This window comes from Jaculus jaculus, chromosome 2 (assembly GCF_020740685.1).
Source record: "Jaculus jaculus isolate mJacJac1 chromosome 2, mJacJac1.mat.Y.cur, whole genome shotgun sequence".
Classification (NCBI taxonomy): domain Eukaryota; kingdom Metazoa; phylum Chordata; class Mammalia; order Rodentia; family Dipodidae; genus Jaculus; species Jaculus jaculus.
In genome coordinates this window covers 175,038,925-175,061,894 of record NC_059103.1, presented here as the reverse complement: position 1 = coordinate 175,061,894, position 22,970 = coordinate 175,038,925, and the positions used below count along the sequence as shown (strand labels likewise).

The 22,970-nt window shown below is 33.9% G+C and overlaps 1 protein-coding gene across 49 annotated transcripts in view; it reads right to left on the bottom strand.

Moving 5' to 3' along the window:
- The window catches only part of Rims2 (regulating synaptic membrane exocytosis 2), a 544,765-nt gene that overhangs the window by 197,580 nt on the left and 324,215 nt on the right, over positions 1–22,970 (bottom strand). For all 49 annotated transcript variants that reach the window (XM_045144630.1, XM_045144647.1, XM_045144632.1 and 46 more), the window contains 2 exons: positions 10,922–10,990; positions 4,651–4,807 (listed from right to left, as the gene is read on the bottom strand). In XM_045144630.1, coding sequence (XP_045000565.1) covers positions 4,651–4,807; positions 10,922–10,990 — 226 coding nt within the window. The remainder of the gene's footprint in view (positions 1–4,650; positions 4,808–10,921; positions 10,991–22,970) is intronic.

The window sequence follows — 22,970 nt, the reverse complement described above, 5'->3', positions numbered from 1 at the left end:
ACATATATATTACATGATGAAAATATATAATATATATCCCCACATATATAATTTGTTATCCTAATCATTATGTCTAGTGAATCATATTTTACATGAGTATTGATATACTCTAATTCACTAATATGTAGTCTAAAATAATACCAAGTGTCTAAAAATTATATGTAGTAATTTAGTTATTACTCTGTTATAAATTATTTTATGGAGAATTAATTATTTATTATATACAGTAATTCACACACAAATAAGGTGTGTCTCATTCAGTATTTGAAGTCTTGAAGTTTTACTCGTTTATTTAAAAATACCTATGAATTGTCAGATGAATTAGAAGATACATATTAAGTTGTGTTGATGTTGGGAATAGTTTTTTATGTCATTATATTTTATTTTTGTCATTTTATTTATTTATTCAATCTTTTTGTGAAAAAGAGAGAGAAAGAGAAGCATATAGAGAAAGAAAGAGAGAAAATGGGAACTCCAGGACAGTCAGCAACTGCAAACAAACTCCAGACACATGCCCCACCTTTTACATTTGGCTGATGTGAGTCCTGATGAATCAAATTGGGTCCTTTGGCTTCCCAGACAAGTACTTTAACCTTAACCACTAAGCAATCTCTCCAACCCTGTCATTATATTTTCAAATTTGTTATAACTGATCTATGGTCATCTGTTTAGCAGGGCTCTTATAATAGTTTTAGTGCTTTATTTGTTTTTCCCATATAGATAAATCTATTATTAACAAAAATAATGTTTCATAATGTTTTCTTTTCCAGTATTTTCACCCATTTATCTTTCATTTGTTTTATAAATTATTTGACTTAAAGCATGGCATTTTCTATTATTTGCTGTTTTTCATTTTTAAAATTAATGTAAGTACCTATAAAATTATTTTAAGTACAATGCACACTTTATGAACTATAAGTGGTTCTTCTACTCTCACCTTACTGATTATCTAAGGTGACTAGAAACTGAACAACAAAATTATTTTTCTACCTCTAATATGATTTATTTCTATATTAGTCTACTAACATGATAAATAACCATAATAACTTATTTAGTGTTTTACTATCATTTTTAAAATTCATAGCTAGATGTGATCAGTAACATGCATTTGCAATTAAAATGTGCACATAATATATCCAATACTAAGGTTATATTAGCTCCATAAAAGGTATTATAGAGTAAATTTTCTTTCCTTTTATACATCTAGAACCAGTTTTGTTAGGAATAAATATCTACTTCTGGAAACTCGGGAAAAACTTATCTAAAAGAAAGTCTTAATGAGAATTTCTTTGCACAATGAGAAGAGAACAAGGAATGTTTATCTTTGGGAACTATTTTAACTTATCTAGCACTGGCTGGATGGTTTAACTATTCTATTTCCTTTTCAGGTAAGTAAACATTTCACCTAAAGTAACCAATTTAATGACATGCTTTCATAGGAATCATAATTTCTCTCTCTGTCTCTGTCTCAGAGTTTTATTTATTTGGCTCTCCTTTTCCATGTACTATCTTTTTGTATTGATGTTATAATATTTTCAAATAATTATTGTGTTTTGGTTTAATATATACTCAGTCATGTCTTTCTTTTTTTCTCATGCATTGTGCTCATTTTGCGTCAATTTCACTGATTTTTCCTTTATCCATATTTGATTTCTTCATATTTTGCTATGATTTTATGCTGTTCTATATTCAGTTTTATAAACTCACTGCTTATGTACTTTATGATTTTCTTGGCTTTTTATAATGGACAGGCAAAGATGGCCTATGTTCATGGTGTTTAATACATGTGTGAATTACATGGCTACATCAATCTATATTACATGCTTTGCAATTTGGTGGGGGAGAGAATACATGGAATCTACAGTATTATCAACTTATATATCATTGATATATTTTGATATATATACATATGCATATATATGATATTTTTGTTAGCTGTAGTTACTAAGGCATAGAAGAGATTTCTTAAAGTTTGTATTTCTAGGTAATATTTTTTGTACCTTGAACAATATTTCCCTAATCTTCACACAGCCTAGAGTCACCACCATTGTACCACTCAATAAGTCCAACTGTTTCCAATTCTATGGATACAGGAAAGTATGCCATACTTATCATGTGCCTGGTATATTTCATGTGAACTAACATCTTCCAGATTTGTCCATGTTGTCATACATGTCACAATTTCGTCTTTATTTTATTGAACAGTATTCCACTGTGTTCTTCTTCCATTTATCCAATGATTGATGCTTAGATTGATTACATACTTTTATTATTGTTTAATGTAGCATATTGAACATTATAGACATGCTACCAATATATTAATTTAATATCATTTGAATATATATCTAATTATGGGATGGTTGAAGCCTATAATTCTTGTTTTAATATTCTGAGTAATAGCCATCTGTTTCTGAAAATGACCATACTAGTTTACATAGTCATTAAGTGTGTTGTAGGGATTCCTTTCCTCTCCATTCTTACTAACTCTTGCTTGCTTTCATCATTTTGGTTTTTCTTTCTGGAATAGTGTCTCATGTAGCTCAAGGTGGTCTCAAAGTCACTATGTAGCTGAGGATGATCATAAACTCCCTATCATCCTTGCTTTTTAAATTGAAATTGAGATCTCATTTTCATTTGGCTTATATATACTTCTATAAGTTACTTTAAATATGTCATTTATGGGCTGGAGAGATGGCTTAGCGGTTAAGCGCTTGCCTATGAAGCCTAAGGACCCCGGTTCGAGGCTCAGTTCTCCAGGTTCCACGTTAGCCAGATGCACAAGGGGGCACACGCGTCTGGAGTTCGTCTGCAGAGGCTGGAAGCCCTGGCGCGCCCATTCTCTCTCTCTCCCTCTATCTGTCTTTCTCTCTGTGTCTGTCGCTCTCAAATAAATAAATTAATTAATTAAAAATATATATATGTCATTTAAAGGTAATATATTAGTTGATCTTATTTTAAAGGTCAAGTTCGTTATGTGAAAATCAAATAGCATAAGGATTTGGCCAATCATTAGAAAGATCAAATTATAACAGTTTTATAGGATTTGAACATCAGCTCCAATTCCTGTTATTTGGGAGTAAAGGAAGGGGCTAGAGATGAAATACTAAAACTCATGAATAATTAGCTTCCACAATTACATTATGAGAAGGTGCTAGGAGAGTGGTTTGCCCAGAGAAGGCATTCAAGTCCCTCACTGAAGACCTGTACTTTGACCTGTGAATTTCTTCCTCACCTAATTGATTTCTCTATCATTTATAATATCTTTAATAAACTCATAAATGGCATATAGGACTATACATAATTTGTGGAACTGATACTATCACCAAGTAATGCCTGAACTGAAAGGAATTATAAGACATCCAATTGGTACCTGTTGAAAATTATTTGTTGGGAAAAAAAACCTTATCTATCCAATCCATAAAAGTGTTCTGTATTATATTTCGAAACGAGACTACTTCAAGGTGCATTATTTTTTAAATGAAGGACATCATTTATTAAATATTCTAAATTAACAACTAATTCTCTCTCATTTTAAACTTGAGATAATGAATCTTATTCTATTAATGTCTACCACATTTAAATATGCAATAAAAAACAAATAAATATGCTTCAGAAAAGATGTAATAATTTGGGTCCCATTTACAAATTCATCATGTCGAAATACTTAATAAATAATATATTAAGTGCCTTTTTCATTTATATACTGTCTAATTTTAGTAAGTCCCTTTTTTGATGAATAATCTAATAAATTAAATGAATAAGATTTATAAATATAATAAATTTACTTTTATCTTAGGTAGTTCAATATGTATAAAAATGAGATTCAGGGCTGGAGAGATAGCTTAGCAGTTAAGGTGCTTGCCTGCAAAGCCGAAGGACCTCAGTTCGATTCCTTAGGACCCACATAAGCTTGATGCAGAAAGTGGCACATGCATCTGGAGATCATTTGTAGTGGCTGGAAACCGTGGCATGCCCATTTCTCTCTCTCTCTCTCCCCCTCTCTCTCTCTCTCTCTCTCTCTCTCTCTCCCCCCCCCCTCTTTTTCTCTCTCAAATAAAAAATGAGTTCAGGAAAATTTACATTTGTATCACTTTTCATTATAAAATATTAGGTATAGGATCCAATTCTCTTGAACACTGTAAATACATAAAATATAAATTATCTACAAATTACTTGTGATCCTCAACTAGTATTTCCGTGGCTTATACTCTCTATAGCCCTTCTGTACTTAAAAAGGTTGATCAGAGATTTATTCTATCATAAGACCTAAAGCAACAGATATTTTAAGCCATTATTCCCATTATACATACATTGTTTTTAATTTTGTGATGATTTTTCTTAATCTTAAAACCATGCAGATATTTATTGTTCCTAGTTCTTAAGTAACCACTATCCATATCATTTATAAATATAATTAGTTGAGACTAAATTGACCTACTCAATACTTATATATGTTTTAAAGCTAGTTCTTAACTATTTCAACACATAATAAAATGTTACATAGATCACTGAAAATAACAAAACAAACTATATTTTAACATATTATCATTACAATGGTTAATGAATGACACAATGCACTTACAGGAGAATTTTTCTTTAGAAGCTATAAATTATACTTCATGTTAAATAATCCTGAAGTACCACACATACCTTTGTGGAGGTGGGACACTGGGTGACCATGATCTAGTCCTTCCTATAACATCTACTCGATGAGGAGACCCTGATGGTGAACAGTGGTTTGATGACATTACTTGTTCTGGCACTGATAATGTTGAACTTTGAAGATCTCGACCATTGTGTCGATAGTCTAAGGGCATAGAAGTGATGAAAATAATTATCTATAGAATAAACCCTTTGTGTTTAGCCTTTACCCTCATAAAATATTGGTGAGGCTAAAAGAATTTGAATATGGTAAACTTGGTAAACTTACATTACAATAATTATATACCATAACATGTTTAAAATTATAAACACATAAATAAAGGGAAAGAACATTTAAATATTTAAGTAGTATCTATGTTCAAGGGACTGTGCCGGGTTGAATAGAAATCACTTATGCATATACTAAATATTTTATGCATATTTATAGAGAGAAATACACACATAAAATTATTTTCAATAAGGGGAAAATGTGGGGGGGAGGGAGGGTATTACCATGGAATTTTTTTATAATCATGGAAAATGTTAATAAAAATTAAATTTAAAAATTATCTTCAATAAAATAATAAAGGTTATTCTAAAACATTTAATCCCTAAGAGCTTCAAATGCTTCTCAACAATCATTAATAATTAAAATTACCAAATTCAAATGTTCTTCAAAGTCTATAGTTATTTCTTCAGGGATAAAATGCATAAGGAAACAATGTCATTTGAAGTACATATGCAAACTGATTCTCTTATAGCATTTGATAGAGATGAGAAGAAAAATTTGACAAATCATAGAAGAAGAAATGGTCTAACGATTTGACTTACTTATACTAGTGTATTAAAATGTAATTCAAATAAATATTAGAAAGCATTAATAATTGTATAGATGGGGAATAAAAGAGAGGACATTCTAAAATGGTACAAAACATAAGCTAAATGTAAAGCACCCATGGGAAAATAAAACAAAATATAAGTTTGATACAAGCTATATGTATCTAAAACATCCTGAATTTTGTAATAGAAAGCTTGAATATTTCTAAGCAGGAAAGACATTATTACTATCAATATTATCTTTATCATGCTCATTAGAGCTATTACTAATTGACCTCTGATTCCATTGAGAATACTGCTGAGAAGTTTAGAAAATGCACTGTTATAACATTTATATCAGAAACAATTCAAGGGCTTAAAGTGTTGCTCTGCAATAGTGCAAGTGCTTTAAATAATGTCCTAGGTTCTATCAATCCTCAGTACTATCTAAAAATAAATGTCATTTTCCAAGAATGTTAATAATTTGTATCATTAAATTAGATCCCAAGAACAGAACAAAAGGTACTGATTTGGGTGTAAGATATAAAAAATGAAGTATTTTCAGATGCAGAAAAATGGGATAGGGGAGAAAAAACTAAGAAATATAATCCCATTCTCACTGAACCATAGTTCCTAGAACATTTGTTAAGAATGCTATACTTTTATACTTGTGTTAACCTATTGTGTGCTAAGACCACCCATGGACAATACCCAAAGTGTTTACATGGGTAATATAATTTCTATTTATTTAAGGACAAGTCTACAGAAAGATGGATAGCTGTGAATTCTGAACAACCAATATTTTTAGTAATGGAGATGGTGTATTTGGGTGTATAGACACACATTAACACAAGTGCTTTAAATGGCAATGGTCTAAATGTACTAGTTAAAAGACAGAGAATCAGCATAAATAAAATATATCCAGGCACTAAAATCCCATAACAAAATTGTATGATACAAAGTTAAAATATTAAGGTCAGACACGTTTTGATGTACCAACAAATAAACAACAAAATAAATAATGAGGGCTGGAGAGATGGCTTAGCAGTTAAGGTGCTTGCCTGAAAAGCCTAAGAATGCTTGCTCAAGTCTCTAGGTCCCAAATATATTCTGACATATTCTTCCTCTTTCTGTCTGTCTGTCTCTCAAACAAGTAATAAAATAATTATTAAAAATAAATGAAAAAAGAACCAAATCACTGGGCTAGAGAGATTGCTTAGTGGTTAAGGCACTTGCTTGTAAAGCCTAAAGATCCAGGTTCAATGCCCCAGTATACGTATAAGCCAGATACACAGAGTGGCACATGTATCTGGAGTTCATTTGCAATGGTTGAAGGCTCTGGAATATGAGTCTCTCTCTTCCTCTCTCCCTCCCTCCCTCCCCCCCCCCCTCTCTCTCTCTCTCTCTCTCTCTCTCTCTCTCTCAAATAAATAAATAAAATACTTTTAAAATAAGTAAATAAAAGGAAGGATATTTTATGTTCATAACCATAAACTTGTAAATTTTTCAAGATGATATTTTCTTTCCAACTTGATCTATAAATTCAGTGCAATCTAGTCAAAATAATAGCATGTTTTGGTGTAGACTCTGACAAGTTGATTTGAGATTCTACAGTTTATATGGAGAGACATAAGACATAATAGCCAACAAGGGAGAATAAAAGATAATGAAGTTGGACGACTGACAATTGCATATTCAATACTTACTATAAGTCAAAAGTAATAAGTACATTGTAATGACCAAAGAATAAAGCAATGATACAGAGCAAAAGCTCATGAATAAACCAACATAAAGATAGACTGGTGATCTTTAGCAAAACAAAAAGCAACACTGTGGATCAGTGGTAGTATTTTAAATAAATGGTGCTAGAGCAACCAGACATCAACATACAAACAATGAATCCAGAAAGAAACCTAGCATTCTTCATAAAAATTAACTCAAAGTTTGTTCAAAATATAAATTTTAAATACAATTAAATACAATTATAATGCCCATTTTGTACCCTGTAACCATAGGTGTTTGCAAGTAAGCTTCCTACTTAGTCTGTGGCTGGTAGAGTTTTGGGAGGTGGAACATTAGGAAGGAGATGTGTCATTGGGTGCAGGAACCTTGAGATTCTAGGTCCAGCACAGTGGGTGTTCAGAGTGGGTTCAGTCAGACTCTTCCACCTGGTTCCTGATGTATGAAGATGTAAGACAGCTGCCATGCTTTCTTTGCCCTCAGGAAACTTCTCCTTGAATCCATAAGCCTGAAATAAAACCCTTTTTCCCTTTTCTGGTAAAGAGGTTTGTCTCAAAAGTGAAATTGTAACTGCTTCATCACTATAAAATCGCATGTGGGGAATCTTAGATAATTTGGGGTGAGTTGATACCATTTTAAATAAAACACCAAAATTAGGATTCACTAAAAAAATCACGGGGCTGAAGAGGTGGCTTAGCAGTTAGAGTGCCTGCTTGTGAAGCCTATATTCAACTTCCCAGATCCCACATGAGGCAGACACACCACGTGATGCATGTGCAAGGTCACACATGTGCACAAGGTGGCACACACATCTTGAGTTCAAATGCAGTGGCTGGAGGAACTGGCTCACCAATTCTCTTTCTCTCCTCCCCCCCCCCCCCCCCCCCGCGACCGCCTTATAAAAAAGGCCAGTCTGTTGGGCTTGCCTCAAAAAAGAAATTGCAAAAAAACATCATGGGTAGGCTGGGTTTTATTAAAATGTAAAATGTCCACTCTTTAAAAGACAAAGAATGAGAAACCATAGGTTGTGAAAAATATTTGCAAAAACCCTAGCTCTGTTACCAAAAATATACACAAGCTCTTGAAACTCAACAAAACTTTGTAGTGCAGCTGTTTCCTCTAAGAGCGACATGACTAGGCCACGTTGAAACAACTGTTGGGATCTGCAGACCTCAAGAGATAAGGCCTATAATGTTTCCTTGGGGATGGTGGAGAAGGGTCACCAGGAGATCCTTATGAAGCTTCTTCCCATTCCCAAGTTAAAGAGGCAGTAAGCAACTAATATGGATAAGAGTGTTCAGTGGTACAGCTGCCCATGCTCATGTAAGGAACCCAAATCAGCACATGGGCTCACCAAGCTGGAATTAGACAGATTCTGGTCTCTTGCTGTACTCTCTACATGGGTGAATATACATTTCTTTATGTTTCCCCAGAGAAAGATATGCAGGAAACCTAAATAATAAAAGAATTTATCAATTTTTCCAAATTATACAATTCCTTTGATAATATGGAAAAATAACAAAATACTCATATGTAGATATTTTAGGGGATAAGAGCTGGGGAAGGTTCTATTTTGCTGTTTCTCAGCAACCTAAATATTTATGATTATGAGCTGTATATTTCAGAAATAAGAAACAATAACTTTATTATTTATATCATAAAAATTATAATAAATGCTTGAGGTATAATGATTAATCTCAACTGTCAAACTGACGGGGACAAGAATTAACTAAAATATTAACCTCTGTTTCTGGCTGATCTGTGTGAATATTTCAAGAGAAGACTGAGGGAGAAGACATTCCTGCAGAATTGGTAGCCTTTGAGGTGGCAAGTCCCAAGAGAAAGAGGACTGAGGGATAAGCAGTCTGCTCTTACATTCACTCCTTGCTGGAGAATACATCTGCATTGTTTCTGTCATATTTCACTTACATTGAAGCATAGCTTTCTTGACCTACCAATGTGGATTAAAGACCAGTGACTCTCCAGGAATCTTCCAGGCTTTCAGTGCCATATTGGGATTGCCAAGGCATCCAACCATGCAAAAGGAGAAGCTTCCAGGTTCTCAGCCTTGCCAGTGTCCAGCCATTTTTTAACTATCCTGCCCATATTTTGTAAGCCAATTGAAAAAAATCCCCTTGGTGATATAGATACATTCTGTCAATTCTGTTCTTCTGGAGTACTCTAGTACAAAAGCGGTAGATCTTTAACCTGATTTAAACATTACAAAATATGTATGGATATCTATCTGTCACACAATACTTCATTTGTATGTATTTACATTTTTACATACAAGCTAAAACTTTTTCAAAAATTAATGGAGGATTCAATTCAATGAATATTTTTGTATGAATCTTGAAAAGAGTAAATTAAAAATTTGAAATATACCTAAAATGGTATGGATATGAAAGTTTCAGTGTTCTAAAGGGAAATGCTGGAATGAAAAAACATTGATGTGGCAAGTTAATAAGAAAAAAATTAGTAAACCAAGCATGTATAGAACAAAAATACAGAAATTGACCTCCAAGAAAAAGACCTTGAAAAGATTTTTTCGGGTAACTTTACTGAGGGTGAATATCTAAACCAGTATATGAAATAGGAAAACATTTTCGTAATCTCATTAATTAAAAATTGTACATGCTTAATACAAAACAAAGGCAAAACCATGTTCTTTAAAGTAATGGACTGAATCAGGCTCATTAACAGAAATCATCAAACAAAAAGGGAATTGATGTAGCTATAGCATGCCTCATGTACGATAAGTTGACTTTTTGTCCTGATTAAAATTAATTATAATAATGAAATCTGTTAGGTCATTTAAATTTCATTAAGACTAGAATCATAACATTAAAGTGACCATGTATGTAAAGTTTTGTTTACTCAACAATTTTCCCAATGTGTTGTAAAATACTTATTATCCAGAAGCTTTAAAATAGAAAAGTTGCTGGGCGTGGCGGCACATGCCTTTAATCCCAGCACTTGGGAGGCAGAGGTAGGAGAATCACCATGAGTTTGAGGCCACCCTGAAGCTCCACAGTGAATTCCAGGTCAGCCTGGGCTAGAGTGAGACCCTACCTCGAAACCTCCCCCGCCCCCCCCCCCAAAAAAAAGAATAGAAAAGTTGTGTAAGGCATGGTGGAACATGCCTTTAAACCATTCGGGAGACAGAGGTAGGAGGATCGCCATGAGTTCAAGGTCATCCTGAGACTCAATAGTGAATCCCAGGTCAGCCTGGCTAGGGTAAGACCCTACCTCAAAAAATCTAAAAAATAAAGAAATAGAAAAGTTGGGACAGGAGAGATGACTTAGTGGTTAAGGCGCTTGCCTGAGAAGCCTAAGAAACTGGGTTCGGTTCTCCAGGTCAACAGCCAGACGCACATGGTGGCACATGTATCTGGAGTTTGTTTGCAGGGAGTAGAGGCCCTGATGCACCATTCTCTCTCTCTCTCTCTTAAATGTATTAATTAAAATAAATCAGAAAAAAATTTAAAAATACAAAAGTTTTAAATATCTACTTAGTTGGCATCTTTCAGGAATATTCAAGCTAATAATGTGTATAGCTTTTCTAGCAACTAATTGGGGGCTAAGTTTCATAGGTTACTGAGGTTATTTAGGACAAAAAGCAGGCAAGTTTTGATTGATTATTTTCTTCCTTTAATGGAAAACTATTTGTCCCTTCAAACACTATTGAAATGATTACTAAAATGATTCTAGTTAAAACCCTTACCTGATACTACGCCAATCCCATCATCACAGTCATAGTCAGAGACTTCACTATCACTGATTCTCTTTGACCCTATGAGATAAACATACCATTAATTAACATGGATGATTGTTTAAAAAAACTATAATAAACCCTCCAGAACCTGAAAAATAAATGAAATGATTTTTAAGTTAAACACTTGAGGATATAAATTAGAAAGAAATGAAAGTCATTAGGATCTCACCAGCACTTACTTTCATGTACAATTCCTGAGGTAAGGATAGAGATAGAGTTGACAATTTATATATGATTTATGCAGAAATGGTATAAGCCAAAATTTCTAAATGGTTGAAAGTATGAAATAATAGTAGTACAAAATGAGTATATAAATAAAGTCTAAAAAAACAGGTTATTTACTATTGGAGGCTTTGGGACAAAGGCATTTATGTCTAGGTAAATTTCCTCACTTTAAGAAATCAATCATTTTCAAAACCATTACTATGTCATTTCCTAATATACCTGAAACAAAAGCATGTATGTCTAATTTTTATTTATCATGACCATGAAAAATACATAAGAGTAAACTGACTTCTGATGTCTTAAACATTTTTTCCTAGTTTTCTATTGCTCTCAGAAGACAAAGAAACAAATTATTTATAAAACTACTAAATCTAAACTGAGAATTGTGCTGTTTTCTAAAAATTAGCCCAAGAACACTGTGGTAGTCTGAATGGATGTCCCCCAACAAATTCAGGGGGTTATTAAAGCTTGTAATTTAGATCTCCAGCTGCCTGGCTCGAGGAAGTATGAATATAGGTGAAACCTAGATTTCTATCTTAGTCAGCTTCACACTGCTGGGATGCACCTCCAAACTAGACACAGTCTATGGGAGAAACAGGATTCGTTTGAAGCTTACAGATCCAGTGGAAGTTCCATGATGGTGGAAAGGAGAAAACCCACCACCAAAAGCAAGAGCAAAAACTGGGAGCCAAGCAGCAGGAAACCCTGGCAGAACTCATTGCTCTCTGCAAACCTTATGGTGGAAGTCAGATCCAACCCCAGTAACACCTTACGGCAGATTCTAGGGTTCAGCCCTAGGGTGTTATTGGAAGGTAGATATGAATTCTAGCCTAAGGTGTGCAGACTGCCTGAGCTCTGCCTGGGGTTCCTGATGTGCTTGCTTTGGGGTAGTGGCTACTAATTCTCTCTGTATAGATCTGTATAAAGGGAGCCAGCTTCTTCTACCATTGTGGAGCTTCCCTTGGATCTTTAAGCTTCAAATAAATTCCATTCCTCCCATAAACTGTATCTGGTTTAGAGGTTCATCCCAGCAACGTGATGCTGACTACAACAAACACTAAAAACTTATTATTTTGAAACATCATGTTTGTATTTTCCCCAATAAAATCTACCTAATATAATTTTAAAATATGAATGTCAATATAGTAAAATTATCATCAAACTGAATCAAATACAACTTTGATATCTACAACATATTCTGTCTATAAATTAAATTATGAAATATATCACATACAAAAATAAGCACATTATCTGATTTCTCATGTGTCTCAGGAATAATCACACCCTATACAACAGAATATTTTACTAAAAAACGTTCATCTTCTTTGGTATCAAAAAAATTTAATGATGAATAAAAACAGATTTGCTATTTCCAAAAGTGACTTATGTCTTTCATCTTATACTATGTATTATTCATTAAATCAATGAAACTCTGTTTTGTCAGAAAATAATTAATTTCTTGTATGGCTTTCAAAAAACAACCTAACATTCATATTGCATAGTGTATCCAAAGCAGAGATAATCAATATGAGTGCATTCCAATATTTGAAAGCTATTCTTTGAGATACCCTATACTTTTTCCTTTCAGCTATTTATTTGCATTAAGTCCTGCTCTTCTGGGGGAGGGAGAGCCTCTTATGCCAGGTACTACAGGTCTCCTTTTCTACTTCTAAAGGATAGGACGATAACACTGGTTTTTTCCACCAGATTTCCCCAAATGCATTGTTGCTACTACTGTTTTCCTACCTGTCCTTACTTCAAAAAGCATCAGCCACAATCAAAGCAGAGGCTGCTATTGCTTTCACTGGTTTTGAAATTAGAACTTCCTGGCAACTTCCCAACAGGCTAGGCAGAAAAAGAGGTGTAACATTAGGATACATATTTAAAATGGGCTTTGGGATAGATGGATTGCAAAGATGGGTCTGTAGTGGAGAAATTTAATCAGAAAATTGCATCCCCCATATAACAAGGTTCCATTTTGTAAATAATCAAGGATAATGTTAATTTACTGCAACAGATATATTTCATCGCATAAAGATTACAAGCTTTTGCTTTCAGTTAATGATCAGATCATGAATGACACCAGCAAAAAAGAAAAAAGATGAAGATCATTTTATCAGTCTTTGTGAGCTACACTTAATGTATGTGTGCATATACATGTGCCATCCACATGGGGCGAGGTGGTACAAAGGGCTTATAAATACTGCTTCCTTCCAAATCAAATGAGATTGAGATCTTATATTCTGATATTCACTATAAAAGGCTAAAATACGACACAAATTGTGATCACTATATTTGAATGCTTACTTTGGACATTCTGGTCAAGTTAATGATTTAATTAGTAGATCGATCATTTCTCTTTATGGACAAGAAACCTTCCGTAGCCGCATGAAACATATGAACACAGAATTAGTCTCCTATGTTTTCTTCTGGAAAGTTTTAAATTTTTATTTTTGGCATTTATATCCTCATGTTGAACTAAGGTTATGTCTAGTGTGATAGGGATACGATTTTATTTTTCCTATGGATAGTATACATATCAGTGCTAGTTATTTAATATTGATACCTCCTCCAGAAATCTTCAATTGAGCCTATCTAATTGAATGTACTCTATTTGTAAGGATATGTGTGGCATTCTATTTTCTTTCTTCCTCAGACTATCTACCAATAAGCTTATAACTCCTGTTTTTGTAACTATAACACATGTTGACAATTAAATGCACCCACATTATTACCAATATCTTGGATCTTGCCCATTTATACTTGCATATCACTTTTATAGTCATGTTATCACATTGCACAGAAACATTCTGTTGGGACTTCAGCTTTAATTGTATGGAATCAATACATTAATGTAGGGATAGTTGTCATGTTTCATTGCATCACTTAATTATCAATGTTCTGATAAACATAATACTAGAAGAAAATAGTAATTATTACAAATTTAAAATTCTGAATTTAAGGGCTGGGGAATGCTCAGTCATTAAATGTGCTTGCAGCACAAGCACAAGTACAGTTCACACCTCCAGAACACATGCAAAACAAGACAAACAGGGAGTTTGTCATATAAACCCTGTTATAGGTAAATGTGAAGTGGACACAGGAGAAGCCAAAGGCTTGATGGCCAGATAGCCTGGCATACACAGCAGTGAACAGGAGATTGCATCAAACAAGGTGAAGATAAGGACGGACCTGAGGTGACTCTGTGACCTCCATATGTGCACTGTAGCATGTGTGCTCACTCTACACAAACACACACATATACACACAAATATAATTTTTTTAAATTCTGGTTTTAAAAAGTTTTAATATTTTCCCATTACACATAGCATGTGCTGAAATTAAATCTGACTTAAGAAAGATTTCTTTATTATACATTTGCAAAGCATGTATATTAACTATAATTAATGCTTTCTGTATTAAGTTAAACATGGTTTATACAATTTGATAAACTGTAGATATACCTACAAATTTTACTATTTTGCAGTATTCTTAAATTTTAGTTTACTTCATTAATTATAATTTGTATTTTTTATTTATAAGTAATTTTGGCTTATACAGTTTCCCTACCAATACTACCCATTTTGCATAGGGATCAAGTTCAGATAAACCACCTCATAAATGGATAATTTCTCATGTTTTTATTTTCTGAGAAAATCTGTCCAGAATGATGAAAGTCTTTTCTTTGGAAATTTTCATAATATGCTGTTTTCTTTGCAGAAATAGTTTTGAAAATGACAATTTCACTTTAATAGAGTAGACTTTAATAACTATTATTTATTTGGAATTTTTAAATCTTGGTCTGGTTTCATATCACTTGCTATAATGTGTATAATCTCACTTTTCTATTTCTGTGCCAATACATCAGCTATGTATCCATTTCCATCTTTGTTCCTTCTTTATATTCTGTCAGTAAAATTCATTAAAGATTTATTTTATATACATATATATATTTAATATTCATGTGAGTACATGAGTATGTACCTGTTTGTGTGTGCAGGTGCATGTATGTGTACAGGTATGTGTATGTATGTACACCTGTGGAAACCAGAGGACATCCAAAGGAATGCTGTATACCATTTTATTTCAGGCAGTGTCTCTAACTGGTCTAGGGTTGAGCAAATAGTCTACTCTTACTATCCAGAGAACCCCACAAATTCTTCTGTCTCTGCCTAACCTATACTAAAACTACAGGCTGGGTAACCAAACCAGCATTTTTACATGGGTTCTTGAAATTGAGCTCAAGTCTTCATGCTTTCAAGGCAAATATTTTATCAACCAAGCTATCTTCCAAACCCTTGATAAGTATTTTAAAAGATTAACAGTTGAGCTACATAATCCTACCAATTACATTTTTTTCTTTAATGACTTCTGCACTTTTCTAATTTGAATTGCTCTTTCAATTATGAATGATTTTGCTAATTTCTTCTGTAAATTGAATCAGTGCATCATAAATTTCAGCCTTTTAATGTTTTAATATGGACACTGCTCTTATAGTACTTCTCCATTTTATTGAAATATTCACATTTGCTACTAGAAATAATATATATATAATATATGCAATATAATATATAATATATATATATATAATACCTCATTAAATCACCATCAAGAAATAAATGACAATTTCAGAGATAAAGGTTTCTATCATTTAAATTTTCAAAAGAATAAAATGTCTTCAAATTGAAGGACATATATGAAATTCCTACATCTGTCCAAGCAACTTGAGGTTTAAGCTACTCAGAAGCAAACAACCTGATGTGATCCTCGCAGAAGGGCAATAGTGGCACACAGCCATGGTGGGTAACCAATTGCTCTTGGATTGGTTAGCAGATCTGCTAAGTGGAAAGGAAACCATATCTGGAACTAGGAAACAAGTCAGAATCATATTCAGAAAACAACTTGAGCCATAAGAGGGTCTACACCTTTTAAATTCTCTGCAAATTAATAATGGTTATCCCATTTAACCAGTGCTGACTTCACTGTCTGTTAGAGAATCTTGGTCTTTTTCAGATGGAAGCCAGACAAGGACAGAAATGACCCATCACACTTCACCAGGAAACACTAATTTAATAATGTGTGTCCCATCTAACTCATGGGTTCACTCTCTGTTGGACAATCTGCTTCCCTTTTTCAGATGGCAGTGGGACTAGAGGAGATAAATGACCCATCACACGTCAGCATTGGTCCCCAGCTGAAACCACAGAGGAACTGGGGAGATGAGCCAGAGTGCTGCTTTCTTGGTGAACCTGATATCAGCACAAGGGTGAAGGAGACAAACTCTGAGGACACTAGACACCTACCAAACTAGAGGTCCAGAGGCTCCCAAGTGCCCATCACTGAAGTAGACTTAAAATGCACCCAACATGGCTCGGGGAATTATGTAGAAGTGGGGACTGGAAGATTGTAAGAGCCATAAGTTGGGACATTATGCACAGAGACACTGCCTCTTCCCCATAACTGAGGGCTGCCCCCAGAATGCATGACTCACAATCCCCATGAGGATGACTTGCATCCCCAGTGAGGAGGGCCCTTTTGGAGGCACAGCAGGGATGAGGGAAATGATGGTACCAACATGTGCTGTTTACATACTGAGTATGTCCATAACCAATTAAAACAAGAAAGCATATAACAAGCAGAGAAAAAATGTAGTCAAAGATAACCTTGGACTACAGATACTGCTGCCTTCTTCTCCTTGGTGCTCAGATTACAGGTGTAAACCACCATGGCTAGTGTGTGTGATGTATATGTGTATGCAATCACATGTGTGTTGATTGGTGTGCACATGTGCATGCATGCATGTGGAGGCCAGGAGATCTTCCTTGATATCACTATACCTTATTTATTGAAACAGAGTCTCTCCCTTAACCAAGAGCTGGTCAATTAAGCGAGCCGAGCTGTCCATCTTTCTCTGGGCATCTCTGACACTATCTTCACAGCACGGTAATTACAGGTGGGCTGCTAAGCATAGCATTTATATGAGTGCCAGGTACTCAACATGGGTCATTGTGCTTGCAAGGCAAGAACTTCACTGACTGGGCCCTCTCCCCAGCTGTTTGATTATATTTGAATTAAAAGTGGTTAAGAAGGCTGGAGTGGTGGCACACAGCTTTAATCCCAGCACTCAAGATGATGATCACTGTGAGTTTCAGTCCAGCCTAAGAATGCATAGTGAATTCAAGGTCAGCCTGGGTTAGAGAAAGACCCTATCTCAAAAAAAAAAAAAAAAAAAAAAAGGATGGAGAGGTGACTCAGCAGTTAAGACACTTGCCTGTGGAGCCTAAGGACCCAAGTTTGAGTCCCTAGTACCCACATAAAGCCAGATGCACAAAGTGGTGCATACATCTGGAGTCCATTTTCTCTGTCCCTCTTTAATCTCTCTCTTGCAAATAAATAAATAAATAGTTGGAAAAAAATAGCTGTGCCTGGTGTCACACACCTTTAATGCCAGCACTCAGGAAGCAGAGGTAGGAGAAATGCTATGAGCTCGAGGACACCCTGAGACTACACAGTGAATTCCAGGTCAGACTGGGCTAGAGCAAGACATTAATTACCTCAAAAAAATAAATAATTTATTAATTAAAAATTTAAAAGTGGTTAACATTTTTAACACCAGCCTCTCACAAATAAAAATATCAAAAATTATATTTACATATAAATTTAAATTTCTTTAAAGAATATACGTATACATTTTAAATGTATTTCAGTTACTAAATGCTACAAAAAAATAATATTGAACTGAAATTATATACGTTTACATTTCAAAAATTTTTTAAATAAGCAGAAAAATATCTAGAAATGAGGAAACCAGAAAACTATTTTCAGAAGTACGATGTCATCAAACCATTTATTAGGAAGGAGATATGCACAATAGCCAAACAAACCACAAAAACAAAACTAACTAAACTGTGCATATGAATACATGCATTAAATATATCACATGCCAAATTTACCTGAATTATATGAACATAAGGCTTTATCTGCAAAACAATGTTAAAGCAATGTCAAAAATACATTTTAAATTTTTTATGTGTAACAAAATTGTGGAAATCTAATTTCTAATATGTAATGCAGTTCAGACTATGTACTAAAAATTAAAATTATAAATTATGCTAACAGTAAATTGACTGCATGAAATAATGGGAACAGAAGGTAGTAAAAAAAAAGTCCAAAAATTATAAGGTCTGCCCTACATATTAATGGTATTTTATTCTAATATAACATGTAATTGTATAACATAACTGAATGTGATAGAAATTGAGCATGGAATAAAGGATTAATAAAGTTAATTGAAAGAACATTAGAAAAGTCTCAATTATTTTGTAAGTCCTGATTCTTTTTTTATTTTCTAAAGAGGGTCTCACTCTAATCCAGGGTGACATTGAACTCACTCCCTGGCTCCAGGCTAGACTTGAATTCATAGTGATACACCTAACTCAGCCTCCTGAGTACTGGAATTAAAATAGTGCAGCACCATGCTCAGCTCTGATTTATATTTTTTTAATATTTATTTTTGAGGCAAGCCCAACAGATTGGTGCTTTTTTAATGCAAAAGAGAGATAACTGGTAAACTAGGGCCACTAGCCACTGCAATCAAATTCCAGATGTGTGTGTCACCTTGTGCAAATGTGAGACATTGCTTGAGTCACCTTGTGTATCTGGCTTACATGGGATCCGGAGAGTCAAACATGAGTCCTTAGACTTCACAGGCAAGAGCCTTAATGGCTAAGCCATCTCTCAATTTAAAATTGACTTCCTGTGCTGGAGAGATTGCTTCGTGGTTAAGGCACTTTCCTGTGAAGCCTAAGGACCCATGTTTGACTCTCCAGATCCCATGTAATCCAGACACACAAAGGTGAGGCAAAAGCAAGGTCTAACATGCCCGCTAGGTGGCAAAAGCATATGGAGTTTGATTGGACTGGCTGAGGCCCTGACATGCCAATGGTCGTTGTCTCCCTCTCTTTCTCTCTCTCTCTAAAGAAAATTAAAATTGATTTTCTTTAGGAAGAAGCAAACTTTTTAAAATTGCAAAGGAAGTTCTTTAATATTCTAATAAATACACATGAAAAAATCATTATAATATAATGGGATATAATGTTTTTCTTTTGTAATTGACAATGTTTATAGAGACAGCAAGATTTTAATGAGTGGTTTTCATACCAAGAGATGAATAAATTATGATCTTAATACACATTAGAAATTTAAGGAGTGTATGAACAATTAGGTCACAAAAACATCAGAATAATGAAGAGATAAGACTAATACAACTTTGTCCAACCTGTGGCCCACAAGCCACATTCATCCCATGATAGCCTTCTCTGTAGCCTAACACATTTGTAGACAATAGTATGGAATTAAAACTTTACAAAATTTTAATGATGACTACAAAGTTAAATTATCAAATACACACATAGTATCATTGACATAATCTCACCAGATTTATCTGCTTATTTAAGTTACTATTAAGTATTTTGAGGTGGTGGAAGAAAAGAACTTAAATATGCCATACTAGTTGAAGTACAATAGAACTTAATAACATGTAAGTATTAGAAACAATTACTTCCTGGAAGAGATATACAAATATAGACAATAGAAAGACTGAGTAGACTTTAACAACTTTGTAAGTACCATAGCATTTAACCAAAAATGTTTTTACTAACTACATTAAATTAGGATTAAAACAAGAAAAATGACAACAAAATAACACAACTTTTAATTATCAGACTATTGTTAATTATTAAATTTCAAACTTACATTTTCATTGAAGTACATTTAATATAGTCACCTATATATTCTCAAACACTTAATGGTTCTTTTCTCTGTGTTCTCTTCTTTTGTTGTGTTTTCAGAGTAACTACATGCTATGTTTTACTAGTCTGTTAATATTTAGAATGTTTACATTTAATTTTGTTAAGTATGAGATAAACTTTAGCAATTTAAAGCAGTGGTGCTTGGGCAGAAAAAATAAACCTTAACTTATAATATTTAGAATTTCTGGAGTATATGTAAACATTTCTAGATAGACTGTTTACAGCTAGCAATGTAGTACTACTGACACACAGGACCTGTCATAGTGACCTCAGGATCCACTATCAGTGGAGAATAATTACAGACATGCCAAATATAACACATAATGTGATATAATGGTCTTATTAGAAGATATAAAAGAGCAAAAGTATAAATGATATTGATGCTTCCAAGGGTCAAAAACTATTGTATGTCACAAAGTAATTAAGCTTTCACAATAATAAAGACTCTCATTAACCAAAAATAAAGAAAATAAAAAATAATATGAGATAAACACAATTATAATAATCTTCCTAAATAAGAAGAAAATTATATGAATATCAGCAAAACAAATTGTACAATAAATATAGCACATAAATCAGGAACTAATATAAGAAAAATGATTATGTGGAGAAGTCATCACAAATGATTTAGCCAATACATGCAGAAAAAAAATATAAAAGAGGTCTATGGATAGTTAATAAACATATGTTACTTTAAAATTAGGTTTAAAGCTAGAGACATAAATCAGTGGCTAAGTGCTCTTCCTATGCCAGCAGGGCAGCCTGAGACTACTCAGGTTCACATCTCCAGATCACACTTAAAGAGCTGGGTATGGCCACGCTCACCTATAACCCTGGACCCAGAGGAAAGCAGAGACCCAAGAATCTACTGAGTCCCACAAGCTCCATTCACAGGAAAAAGAAAGAATCTGGTTCAAAACAAGACCTGAAAGAATTGCAATGAGGCCAGATGCCCAGCGTTCCATGTCAGCCACCACAGGCAAGCAACCCCCATCTCAGGTTAGTATGTGGGGTGCCACAAAGGCACAAACATGTGCATACACTACACACACCATTTTACACATACCACATGACATATGCACTACATTACATATGCATATGCACAAGCAAAAAATAATATTTAGTAGCTATAGTTCACATAATTTTAAACTGTAATGCTGTAAAATTATTAAATGAATTATTTCATTAAGCAAGAACATTAAACAAAAGCTGTAAATCTATACAAATACATTAAAATGTAATTTTACAAATTAGAATACTTTTCTTTCAACAATATCTTTAGGATTAAATTTGTCTGTTAATCGTTTGTATCATTTCAAAGTTCCTATGAAAATATTTGGATGAGGAAATGTGTATCATATTGTTTTACTTACATATTTAAAATGAATACTAATATAACATCCAAAATCAATATTGAAAAGTGATATAGCAGTAGTAAATATTCCTGCTGTAATTTCTTCTTTCATTGTCATTCTGTTATTGCTTTTAAGTATGTGCCATGATACTTTGTTTTCAATATATGTATGTATGTATATATTTGGTTTTTCAAGGTAGGCTCTCACTCTAGCCCAGGCTGACCTGGAATTCACTATGTAATCTCAGGCTGACCTCAAAATCATGGCTATCCTCCTACCTCTGCCTCCCAGGTGCTGGGAATAAAAGTGTGTGCCACAATACCTGGTGTTTTCACAAATAGTGTCCCAACATATAGAATTGTATATTCATTTATACTAAGTAGATATCTATATTGTCTTTGTATATTTTTAGTCAAAGCACAACCACAAAATTAGAATAGAACAGAATTATAATAATCTTCTTAAATAAGAAGAAAATTACATATTATCAAAACAAACAAATTGTACAATAAATATAGCACATAAATCAGCAAGTTATACAATAAAAATGATCACATGGAGAGGTCATCACAAGTAATGTGTGTGAAATTTCACAATTTCAAGCATTTTTAATGATCTGGACATTACTTTCATAATTGGTTTAACAAATCTAAGTTTATTATATCTTTTTTTTAAAGGTGGTATTTGAGAAAACTCTGCAAAGCATACAGTTGTTAACAAAATCCTAAAGTGTTTTCATTTTTTCAAAGTTTCCTATATTGCACTATCAATTTTAGGTGATAAATTCATCAAATAGAATAAGTATAAGCCAAGTGTGGTGGTGTATGCCTTTAATCCCAGTACTGTGGAGGCTGAGGTAAGAAAATTTCCCTGGGCTCAAGACAATTCTGAGCTACAGAGTTCCAGGTCCACCAGGGATAGAGTGAGATCTTGACTCAAAACAAAACTTTTCAGTACCAGAGATGGGTCCCTACCTCTACAGTGAGCTGATGGTCCGGGAGGCCCATAAGACTCCTAAAACAATGTAGGCCATTGCCAACGTACTTTGTTATGCACCACAAGTAGATAGTAAGACACTATTGTTGAGGTTACCACAGGATCTTGAAAAATCAAGCTAGAATTGAGATGGAAGCCATCTCCCTGCCAGCATGCTGTCATCATGCTGGTAAGCACTCTGCAGGCTGCTGAGGAAATAAAAGGCATCAATAATCTACAAACAGTAGATCCTGTAAGCTAAAATCAAGCAGCCAGGCAAGATGTTCCCACCAGTGCAGCAAGGGCATGTAAGTTATGGAGCAATTAACTGATCTCTGATTGCCCACTCAGTTGGAGGGAAATTATGTTTCATACTAAAGAACTGATTCAAAAGCCTATGGCTGGGAAGGTCATAGACCCGAGAGAAGCTTCCACTATTCTGTGGCTAAAGTGAGGCATTATGGCCATCAAAAAGCCTGCTAAACTTATATGTTTACCCCTCTGATTAATGTTGTTCTCACTTTTGGTTAGAGGATTCTATTGGCTGATATAAATATAAATAATTAGTGCGCAACAAATTATATTAGTATTCTTCATGTAGCAGCCCAATGTTCTATCATGTGACATAAGCAG